This window comes from Ranitomeya variabilis, chromosome 7, assembly GCF_051348905.1.
Source record: "Ranitomeya variabilis isolate aRanVar5 chromosome 7, aRanVar5.hap1, whole genome shotgun sequence".
Lineage (NCBI taxonomy): Eukaryota > Metazoa > Chordata > Amphibia > Anura > Dendrobatidae > Ranitomeya > Ranitomeya variabilis.
This window is the reverse complement of record NC_135238.1, coordinates 233961828-233973882: the sequence shown is the minus strand read 5'-3', so window position 1 is coordinate 233973882 and position 12055 is coordinate 233961828. Positions and strand designations below refer to the sequence as shown.

The 12055-nt window shown below is 44.0% G+C and overlaps 1 protein-coding gene across 1 annotated transcript in view; it reads left to right on the top strand.

Annotated features, from left to right (window-relative positions):
• Positions 1-12055, top strand: part of SLC11A1 (solute carrier family 11 member 1) — a 55889-nt gene that overhangs the window by 28459 nt on the left and 15375 nt on the right. The window contains exons 9-13 of the mRNA XM_077273200.1: positions 1748-1906; positions 4461-4547; positions 8025-8144; positions 8598-8747; positions 9092-9165. Of these exons, the coding sequence (XP_077129315.1) occupies positions 1748-1906; positions 4461-4547; positions 8025-8144; positions 8598-8747; positions 9092-9165 (590 nt within the window). The remainder of the gene's footprint in view (positions 1-1747; positions 1907-4460; positions 4548-8024; positions 8145-8597; positions 8748-9091; positions 9166-12055) is intronic.

Below are 12055 nucleotides of genomic sequence, written 5' to 3'. Positions count from 1 at the left end.
TTTGGCTACAAATACTGATGTAAAATACTGACCAAATCCTGATGCAATCCTGAACGTGGACACATACCCTTACAGAAAACAGAAGTCATGTATCACAAGTATCATGTGCGCATTATCTGCATCATCAGACAGTCGTAGATGACCCGACCAACCTGCTGCTGCGGGATAATCGGATTATAACACAGTTCTGTACATCGTCTGCAGGAAAGATCAGAATTATTGGGGTACTAAGTGCCGGATTATGGGAATTGTTATCTAGATCACTCCCCATGGAGAAACGTGGACTCGGGGGGAACGTTACCGCATCTAAAATCAACGCCAGCTGTATACTGGGAAATCGCTGATAACACGCCTCATAGAAAAGGATGACGGGGACATGTCTGATTTATTATCTTTTCTTTATTATTTCTCACGTTTTTCATTGGTGAAATCATCACATTGAGAAAAGTCATCTGTCTGATGAGCTGTGTATCTAATCCTATCCTGTGTGATACTGACTGCTGAGCCGTGTATCTAATCCTATCCTGTGTGATACTGTCTGCTGAGCTGTGTATCTAATCCTATCCTGTGTGATACTGTCTGCTGAGCTGTGTATCTAATCCTATCCTGTGTGATACTGTATGCTGAGCCGTGTATCTAATCCTATCCTGTGTGATACTGTCTGCTGAGCCTTGTATCTAATCCTCTCCTGTGTGATACTGACTGCTGAGCTGTGTATCTAATTCTATCCTGTGCGATACTGTCTGCTGAGACGTGTATCTAATCCTATCCTGTGTGATACTGTCTGCTGAGCCATGTATCTAACCCTATCCTGTGTGATACTGTCTGCTGAGCCATGTATCTAATCCTATCCTGTGTGATACTGTCTGCTGAGCCATGTATCTAATCATATCCTGTGTGATACTGTCTGCTGAGCCGTGTATCTAATCCTATCCTGTGTGATACTGTCTGCTGAGCTGTGTATCTAATCCTATCTTGTGATACTGTCTGCTGAGCAGTGTATCTAATCCTATCCTGTGTGATACTGTCTGCTGAGCCGTGTATCTAATCCTATCCTGTGTGATACTGTCTGCTGAGCTGTGCATCTAATCATTTCCTGTGTGATACTATCCGCTGAGCTGTGTATCTAATCCTATCCTGTGTGATGAGCCGTGTATCTAATCCTATCCTGTGTGATACTGTCTGCTGAGCTGTGTATCTAATCATTTCCTGTGTGATACTATCTGCTGAGCTGTGTATCTAATCCTATCCTGTGTGATGAGCCGTGTATCTAATCCTCTCCTGTGTGATACTGTCTGCTGAGCCGCGTATCTAATCCTACCTCCTGGTGTAATATAGCCACTACATTTTCCATCATGGCATCGTAACTGTATATATGTATCCTGTATACAGTGTGTGTTGCCTGTATATATATATATGTAGCAGGTGAAGAACAAATGCTGAGACGTAAGGAGTTTTCACAAATAGTCTTTACACTTTGTAACTGTAGCTGCAATGTGTCGATGCTTTAAAAAATAGAAGTGTTAATAGTTTTAATGATTTATTTTTATCAAGTAACAAAATGTAAAGACTATTTGTGAAAACTTCTTACGTCTCATCATTTGTTCCTCACCTGCTGTATATATATATATATATATATATATATATATATATATATATATATATATACACACTGTATACACACACTCATCCACATACAGCGCCATCCTCTATGTCAGGTCTATTACTTGCTCTTTCATTTCCTCAGTCTAGAGACATTGACCGCAAGAAAAAGCAGGAGGTGAAAGAAGCCAACATGTACTTCCTGATAGAGTCCACCATCGCGCTGCTCATCTCCTTCATCATCAACCTCTTCGTCATGTCTGTGTTTGCAGAAGCTTTTTATAAGAAAACCAACCATGACGCTGTGAGTCCACTCTCTGTGAATCAGACTGGTCCCCAATACAGAGGGGAAATATTGAGGCTTTACATAAACTTCATGAATTTGTGAATGAAAGTGTAAAAACGTATGGAATGTTTAAGACATTGGTAACCATAGCAACAGCCGACTAAAGGAGTGGAAACACTGAAGAGGCAAAATGTGAAAAGCAAAGTGTGGGTCAGTCTCAAAACTTTTGGCCATAACTGTAGTATCATATGTGTTGATGCCCTTGGTGTATAAGTAGTTATTGTAGGTGATATGGAGCTCTGGGCCTGATGGAGCCACAATGATGCAGGAGTGATCATAGCTGCTACATGACTATAGGCTTAAGCCCCCGTCACACATAGCGAGATCGCTAGCGAGATCGCTGCTGAGTCACAAGTTTTGTGACGCAACAGCGACCTCAGTAGCGATCTCGCTATGTGTGACACGTACCAGCGATCAGGCCCCTGCTGTGAGATCGCTGGTCGTGTCGGAATGGCCTGGACCTTTTTTTGGTCGTTGAGGTCCCGCTGACATCGCTGAATCGGTGTGTGTGACACCGATCCAGCGATGTCTTCACTGGTAACCAGGGTAAACATCGGGTTACTAAGCGCAGGGCCGCGCTTAGTAACCCGATGTTTACCCTGGTTACCAGCGTAAATGTAAAAAAAAACAAACACTACATACTCACCATCTGTTGCCCGTCAGGTCCCTTGGCGTCTGCTTCCTGCTCTGACTGACTGCCGCCGTAAAGTGAGAGCACAGCAGTGACGTCACCGCTGCGCTCTGCTCTCACTGTACGGCGGCACTCAGTCAGAGCAGGAAGCAGACGCCAAGGGACCTGACGGACATCAGATGGTGAGTATGTAGTGTTTTTTTTTTTTGGTAACCAGGGTAAACATCGGGTTACTAAGCGCGGCCCTGCGCTTAGTAACCCGATGTTTACCCTGGTTACCCGGGTGCTGCAGGGGGACTTCGGCATCGTTGAAGACAGTTTCAACGATGCCAAAGTCGTTCCCCTGATCGTTGGTCGCTGGAGAGAGCCGTCTGTGTGACAGCTCCCCAGCGACCACACAGCAACACAACAGCGACGCTGCAGCGATCAGCATCGTTGTCTGTATCGCTGCAGCGTCGCTGTGTGTGACGGGGCCTTTAGGTTAAAAGCTCCCTGCATACAGATATACATGATAAGATCTTGCCTGCAGCCACCACTAGGTGGAGATCACTGTATACAGAGATACATGATAAGATCCTGTCTGCAGTCACCACTAGGGGGAGCTCCCTGTATACAGAGATACATGATAAGATCCTGTCTGCAGTCACCACTATGAGGAGCTGCCCATATACAGACATACATGATAAGACCCTGTCTGCAGCCACCACTAGGAGGAGCTCCCTGTATACAGAGATACATGATCAGATCCTGTCTGCAGCCACCACTAGGGAAAGCTCCCTGTATACAGAGATACATGATAAGATCCTGTCTGCAGCCACCACTAGGGGGAGTTCCCTGTATACAGATATACATGATAACATCCTGTCTGCAGTCACCACTAGGGGGAGCTCCCTGTATACAGAGATACATAATAAGACCCTGTCTGCAGTCACCACTAAGGGGAGCTCCCTGTATACAGAGATACATGATAACATCCTGTCTGCAGTCACCACTATGAGGAGCTGCCCATATACAGACATACATGATAAGACCCTGTCTGCAGAAACCACTAGGAGGAGCTCCCTGTATACAGAGATACATGATAAGATCCTGTCTGCAGCCACCACTAGGGGGAGCTCCCTGTATACAGAGATACATGATAAGATCCTGTCTGCAGCCACCACTAGGGGGAGCTCCCTGTATACAGAGATACATGAAAAGATCCTGTCTGCAGCCACCGCTAGGGGGAGCTCCTGTATACAGAGATACATGATAAGATCCTGTTTGCAGCCACCACTAGGGGGAGCTCCCTGTATACAGAGATATATGATAAGATTCTGTCTGCAGTCACCACTAGGGGGAGCTCCCTGTATACAGAGATACATGATAACATCCTGTCTGCAGTCACCACTATGAGGAGCTGCCCATATACAGACATACATGATAAGACCCTGTCTGCAGCCACCACTAGGAGGAGCTCCCTGTATACAGAGATACATGATAAGATCCTGTCTGCAGCCACCACTAGGGAAAGCTCCCTGTATACAGAGATACATGATAAGATCCTGTCTGCAGCCACCACTAGGGGGAGCTCCCTGTATACAGAGATACATGATAAGATCCTGTCTGCAGCCACCACTAGGGGGAGCTCCCTGTATACAGGGATACATGAAAAGATCCTGTCTGCAGTCACCACTAGGGGGAGCTCCCTGTATACAGAGCTACATGATGATTCCATCTCTGTATACAGGGAGCTCCCCCTAGTGGTTCGCTGCAGACAGATGTTGTCAAGCATCCCTTTATACAGGTACAATTAACTATAAATACCCTTTCATCCTGCCACTCGTAATCTTTATTTGTTCTCTTTGAGTCTGTGACTTTTATTCTCTTTTTGTTTTCCAGTATGAAGTCTGTCTGAATAGTAGCAGCCCACATGCCGGTGTGTTCCCAAATGATAACGATACTTTAACTGTGGACATTTATACAGGGGTAAGTGGAAAATAACTGCACAATTCACTTCCAGATCTGCACGAATGGAATATTATGGGATATCTAGTAACTTGATGGCAAACATTAGGTTTCTAAATACTTTCTAAACTTTTGACAAGACTAAGTTTCATAGAGCATTTTTTTACCCCATAACAGGACAGTAAGTTGAATAATAAAACTTTAATTACAAAATCTTCAGTTTTAATCAAATTAGTTGATGAACAATGTAGTACACCCCTCATAGAACTCTGCATCTAGTGTATTGTATGACCACCATGATTTGTAAGGATGACAAGCTGGCGACATACTACAACCTCGATCTTTTCCAATTCTTGAAAAACGATCTCTTCTAGAGCCTGGAAGCCACGGGCAGAGTGATGGCAACTTGACTCTTCAGACGTTATCTTCATGGTTTTCAGTCTGGGCTCTGGCACATTGTGGGCGGCTTTTTGTGCCTGGGCATACCATGTCTCTGCATATTGTGTCATGGTGTAAGAGGGTGGTGCTGTTATGGACAGTAACATGCTGCCACTTTAAGAGACAGCACCCCCTTGTCTGGTGTGATGGAATGTCCTGCTTCCCCCTGCTATAGGCTGTGAAGATGAGCTGCTCTAGAATTAGGGGAGGAGTTGAGCCTAAACTGTGTGTGTGAGCTGAAGCTGCTACAGAGAGAACTGTGTGCTGTTTGCTACAAGAAAGTGCCCACAGCCTGGGACAGAGTGTACTTGTGAAATTTGCAAGACTTTTCCTGGAACAGTAAAGGTGGCTGTTCTGTGCTAGTTTGTGAAGCCACGAAGATACTGAGAAAGGGACTTACAGTTTCCAGGAGCATCCCTAGGATCCAGAAGCAAGGAGAAGACCACACTTCACAGAGCTGACAGAAAGCTGTGCGCACCACCGTATAGACTGCTGGGGGCCCCCCTGGGACTGGACCTGAGTCCCCGACATCACCGTGAGTCTGTTCCTGTTTGGTGCACCTGTTAGGGCCTAGTGTAGGCTTCAGTAGTCAGTACACGGGAGCCGTGTGGCCTGCTTAGTAAAGGTAAGGGAGGTTATATGTAGAGTAGCATCATCACTCGTTTATTGTTTACATTTACTTGTGAGACATATACTGAGTCTGTAATAGTTGGAGCACCGTGCTATGTTGCGGAGAAGATAAAGTTTATAACTCGTGTAAAGTGTCTCTTGCCATTGCATACCCCTCTTTGCATCTTCCTCACCCACTTCATTCCTTGCCTCCCAATAAATCTACCCTTGGTTGTTTGCACCTCATCTTGTGTACAGTAGTCTTCCTGCACCGTGGTGGTCCGCCGGCCATCACTTCAATGGGAAACACTCAGCCCGGTTCCACTTTCTGCTTCTTTATATGACTGCAGTGAGCCTTCATGTGAACCTTCTTCCACCCATCTTATCAGTATTCTCTCCTGTTTAGATGGTAACTTCTGTGGTCGCCTGGATGTCTCTGTGAGATGTTGCAGTTTTCCATCTTTGTTACATTTTGTATCACTTTTGCTCCAGTATTCACATTCATAAGTAAAGCTTTGCTGATCTTCTTGCATCCTTCACCTTTGTTCTGAAAATAAATTGTTTTCCTTCTCAGCTCTTGTGACATTTCTCTTCCATGTGGTGCCATTGCTGACAGAATGAAGTGGGAAGGGGTTTTCTTTAAGTATCGCCCTCTTACAGTCACCTGCTTGTTATCTGTGTAATAAAGAATTAGGGTATGTTTCCACGTGCAGGAAACGCTGCGTGTTTGATGCTGCGCAGAGCCGCAGCGTCAAACACGCAGCGTCCAGATGTTACAGCATAGTGGAGGTGATTTTATCAAATCCCGTCTCCACTATGCGTGGTAACACACACCCGGCAGCCCTGCGATTCCGGACATGCTGCGCGTCTTTTTAGATCGCAGCATGTCCGTATACCTTGCGGCGCCGCGGCGCCGCCGCAAGGTATAACACAAGGCCCTATGAGTGGGGTGCGATGATGCCGGATGTGTGCAATGAACACATCCAGCATCATCGCGTCACAGAAGGGGGCGGGGCTTAGGGCGGAGCGGGTTTGCCGCTCCGTCCATACCGCCTGCCATCCCGAAGGTGGACACGTACCCTTAGACTTTCCTGTCGTTGAATTCTTGCTAATTAGAATTTTGTAGTCTAAACTTTAGCTTTGCGTCTAATGCTTTCATTGGGGTGCACTCATTTTTGCAACATGTTCTTGAATGAATATGTTTGAAAAATAACTTTTTTTTTGGGGGGTGCAAATTATCAAATCTTGTCTTCAATCAGTGACTGACATTTGTGGGAGTATTTTGTTTGTTTTCCAATAGAAAATGTTGAATCTGAAATGAAAATATAGTTTTTTGACAAATAAGTCGGGGTGTACTTATTTATGCTGATCGCTATATATATATATATATATATATATATATATATATATATATATATATATATATATATACACTCACCGGCCACTTTATTAGGTACACCATGCTAGTAACGGGTTGGACCCCCTTTTGCCTTCAGAACTGCCTCAATTCTTCGTGGCATAGATTCAACAAGGTGCTGGAAGCATTCCTCAGAGATTTTGGTCCATATTGACATGATGGCATCACACAGTTGCTGCAGATTTGTCGGCTGCACATCCCAAAGATGCTCCATACAAGGCAGGATGGATCCATGCTTTCATGTTGTTTACGCCAAATTCTGACCCTACCATCCGAATGTCGCAGCAGAAATCGAGACTCATCAGACCAAGCAACGTTTTTCCAATCTTCTACTGTCCAATTTCGATGAGCTTGTACAAATTGTAGCCTCAGTTTCCTGTTCTTAGCTGAAAGGAGTGGTACCCGGTGTGGTCTTCTGCTGCTGTAGCCCATCTGCCTCAAAGTTCGACGCACTGTGCGTTCAGAGATGCTCTTAGGCCTACCTTGGTTGTAACGGGTGGCGATTTGAGTCACTGTTGCCTTTCTATCAGCTCGAACCAGTCTGCCCATTCTCCTCTGACCTCTGGAATCAACAAGGCATTTCCGCCCACAGAACTGCCGCTCACTGGATTTTTTTTCTTTTTCGGACCATTCTCTGTAAACCCTAGAGATGGTTGTGCGTGAAAATCCCAGTAGATCAGCAGTTTCTGAAATACTCAGACCAGCCCTTCTGGCACCAACAACCATGCCACGTTCAAAGGCACTCAAATCACCTTTCTTCCCCATACTGATGCTCGGTTTGAACTGCAGGAGATTGTCTTGACCATGTCTACATGCCTAAATGCACTGAGTTGCCGCCATGTGATTGGCTGATTAGAAAATAAGTGTTAAGAAGTTGGACAGGTGTACCTAATAAAGTGGCCGGTGAGTGTATATATATATATATATATATATATATATATATGTGTATATATATATATATATATATATATATATATATATATGTTCACTGTTCCCATTGTGCACCTTCTGATGCCGCCTCTCCCTCTGCACAGGGCATTATTCTCGGCTGCTTCTTTGGTCCTGCCGCCCTCTACATCTGGGCAGTGGGCATCTTGGCGGCTGGGCAGAGCTCCACGATGACTGGGACGTACGCCGGGCAGTTCGTGATGGAGGTGAATATATTGGTCGTCTGTACCTGTCACCTACGTGTTATTTTTATGACTTATAGGGGTTTAGCACTGATGGACTATCTTCAAGATCCAAGTGCGATCCCACCCTCAGGACCACCACTGATGGGCAGAGTGAAGGGTATTAGTATCTACACTGCAGTGAATTGCAGCGAACCCCCAGAAAAGTGTTACATCTGTTTATGTTTTCACTTGCTGGATGCAGTCTGGATTGTTCCTATTCACTGACAGCAAGTAGAGATCTAGAATATAAGAAAAAAACGAATTACAAATAAGAAAGGTGAAGGAATTGTCCGCTGTTCCATACAGATTCTTCTGCAGATTTTGCCCTTTGCGTTACGTCTGGAGACACTGTAGATTATAGCGGTATGATGTGAGGTCGTTATTGCTCCTCCTCCACCTTCGCACTTATAACCTACACTTTTTTATTATATCCAGGGATTCTTGAACCTGAAGTGGTCCCGTTTCTACCGAGTCCTTTTCACCAGGTCCTGCGCCATCATACCCACCATATTTGTGGCCTTGTTTCAAGATATCTCGTACCTGTCGAAAATGAACGATTTGCTTAATGTTCTACAAAGCATCTTGGTAAAATCAGAATATTCTAGTTTGCGACATCACCAGATATTGAGGCACTTAATGCCTCGCGCCGCTGTAATATTATCCCTAGATGTATCCAGTGTTATCCTGCAGTTCTGCCGCTGCTGCAATTCCTGACATTCTGCTTAATTCCCTGCAGCGATGACATCAGATACATCCAGCCAATCAGTGTGCCCGCATATAGCGCATGAGACCAGTGATTGGCTGCAGCAGCTGTGTGGCTGTATGTGATGTCATCGCTGCAGGAAAGTAAGCAGAGGCCGGCAGGAGACCGGAGCGGTAGAGCTGGAGCTGATGGACAACGCGTCATTGTTTAACCTATTGTTTTCTAGCTCCCATTTGCTCTGCTCCCGATATTGACATTCACCAGCATGCGCCCCCTGATGCACGATTTCACCAATGGCATGTAAGTATCATGTGGATTTAACACAGACATGAATGGGCAACAGTCTAATAAGAAAATCAGTCTAAAACCTCGGATTACACAACATTCCTTATATTTCCTGTACTGATCTTGAGTATTATACCCCAGAGCTGCACTCACTATTCTGCTGGTGCAGTCACTGTGTACATACATTACATTACTGATCCAGAGTTACATCCTGTATTATACTCCAGAGCTGCACTCACTATTCTGCTGGTGCAGTCACTGTGTACATACATTACATTACTGATCCTGAGTTACATCCTGTATTATACCCCAGAGCTGCACTCATTATTCTGCTGGTGCAGTCACTGTGTACATACATTACATTACTGATCCTGAGTTACATCCTGTATTATACCCCAGAGCTGCACTCACTATTCTGCTGGTGCAGTCACTGTGTACATACATTACATTACTGATCCTGAGTTACATCCGGTATTATACCCCAGAGCTGCACTCACTATTCTGCTGGTGTAGTCACTGTGTACATACATTACATTACTGATCCTGAGTTACATCCTGTATTATACCCCAGAGCTGCACTCACTATTCTGCTGGTGCAGTCACTGTGTACATACATTACATTACTGATCCTGAGTTACATCCTGTATTATACCCCAGAGCTGCACTCACTATTCTGCTGGTGCAGTCACTGTGTACAGACATTACATTACTGATCCTGAGTTACATCCTGTATTATACTCCAGAGCTGCACTCACTATTCTGCTGGTGCAGTCACTGTGTACATACATTACATTACTGATCCTGAGTTACATCCTGTATTATACCCCAGAGCTGCACTCACTATTCTGCTGGTGCAGTCACTGTGTACATACATACATTACTGATCCTGAGTTACATCCTGTATTATACCCCAGAGCTGCACTCACTATTCTGCTGGTGCAGTCACTGTGTACATACATTACACTACTGATCCTGAGTTACATCCTGTATTATACTCCAGAGCTGCACTCACTATTCTGCTGGTGCAGTCACTGTGTACATACATTACATTACTGATCCTGAGTTACCTCCTGTAGATCTTTTATTATAAAAATGAAAAACATAACAACAATAATAGCAGAAAACATAACAAAAATATTAGCCAGAAAATAATCAGTATACTGAACACTGGTCCAGCCGCTCATTCTCTCCTCTCACACAGTATATACAGAATAATAACTACTTTGACCTTCTGGTCCGGTCACCAAACAAAATAATAATAACAAATAAAATAAACAATGGCAAACAAAGACTATATACAGGTCCTTCTCAAAAAATTAGCATATAGTGTTAAATTTCATTATTTACCATAATGTAATGATTACAATTAAACTTTCATATATTATAGATTCATTATCCACCAACTGAAATTTGTCAGGTCTTTTATTGTTTTAATACTGATGATTTTGGCATACAACTCCTGATAACCCAAAAAACCTGTCTCAATAAATTAGCATATTTCACCCGTCCAATCAAATAAAAGTGTTTTTTAATAACAAACAAAAAAACCATCAAATAATAATGTTCAGTTATGCACTCAATACTTGGTCGGGAATCCTTTGGCAGAAATGACTGCTTCAATGCGGCGTGGCATGGAGGCAATCAGCCTGTGACACTGCTGAGATGTTATGGAGGCCCAGGATGCTTCAATAGCGGCCTTAAGCTCATCCAGAGTGTTGGGTCTTGCGTCTCTCAACTTTCTCTTCACAATATCCCACAGATTCTCTATGGGGTTCAGGTCAGGAGAGTTGGCAGGCCAATTGAGCACAGTAATACCATGGTCAGTAAACCATTTACCAGTGGTTTTGGCACTGTGAGCAGGTGCCAGGTCGTGCTGGAAAATGAAATCTTCATCTCCATAAAGCATTTCAGCCGATGGAAGCATGAAGTGCTCCAAAATCTCCTGATAGCTAGCTGCATTGACCCTGCCCTTGATGAAACACAGTGGAGCAACACCAGCAGCTGACATGGCACCCCACACCATCACTGACTGTGGGTACTTGACACTGGACTTCAGGCATTTTGGCATTTCCTTCTCCCCAGTCTTCCTCCAGACTCTGGCACCTTGATTTCCGAATGACATGCAAAATTTGCTTTCATCAGAAAAAAGTACTTGGGACCACTTAGCAACAGTCCAGTGCTGCTTCTCTGTAGCCCAGGTCAGGCGCTTCTGCCGCTGTTTATGGTTCAAAAGTGGCTTTACCTGGGGAATGCTGAAATGCTTTATGGAGATGAAGATTTCATTTTTCAGCACGACCTGGCACCTGCTCACAGTGCCAAAACCACTGGTAAATGGTTTACTGACCATGGTATTACTGTGCTCAATTGGCCTGCCAACTCTCCTGACCTGAACCCCATAGAGAATCTGTGGGATATTGTGAAGAGAAAGTTGAGAGACGCAAGACCCAACACTCTGGATGAGCTTAAGGCCGCTATTGAAGCATCCTGGGCCTCCATAACATCTCAGCAGTGTCACAGGCTGATTGCCTCCATGCCACGCCACATTGAAGCAGTCATTTCTGCCAAAGGATTCCCGACCAAGTATTGAGTGCATAACTGAACATTATTATTTGACGGTCTTTTTGTTTGTTATTAAAAAACACTTTTATTTGATTGGACGGTTGAAATATGCTAATTTATTGAGACAGGTTTTTTGGGTTTTCAGGAGTTGTATGCCAAAATCATCAGTATTAAAACAATAAAAGACCTGACAAATTTCAGTTGGTGGATAATGAATCTATAATATATGAAAGTTTAATTGTAATCATTACATTATGGTAAATAATGAAATTTTACACTATATGCTAATTTTTTGAGAAGGACCTGTACATGAACTTTTTTTTTTTTTTTTTTAGTTTTAAATAAA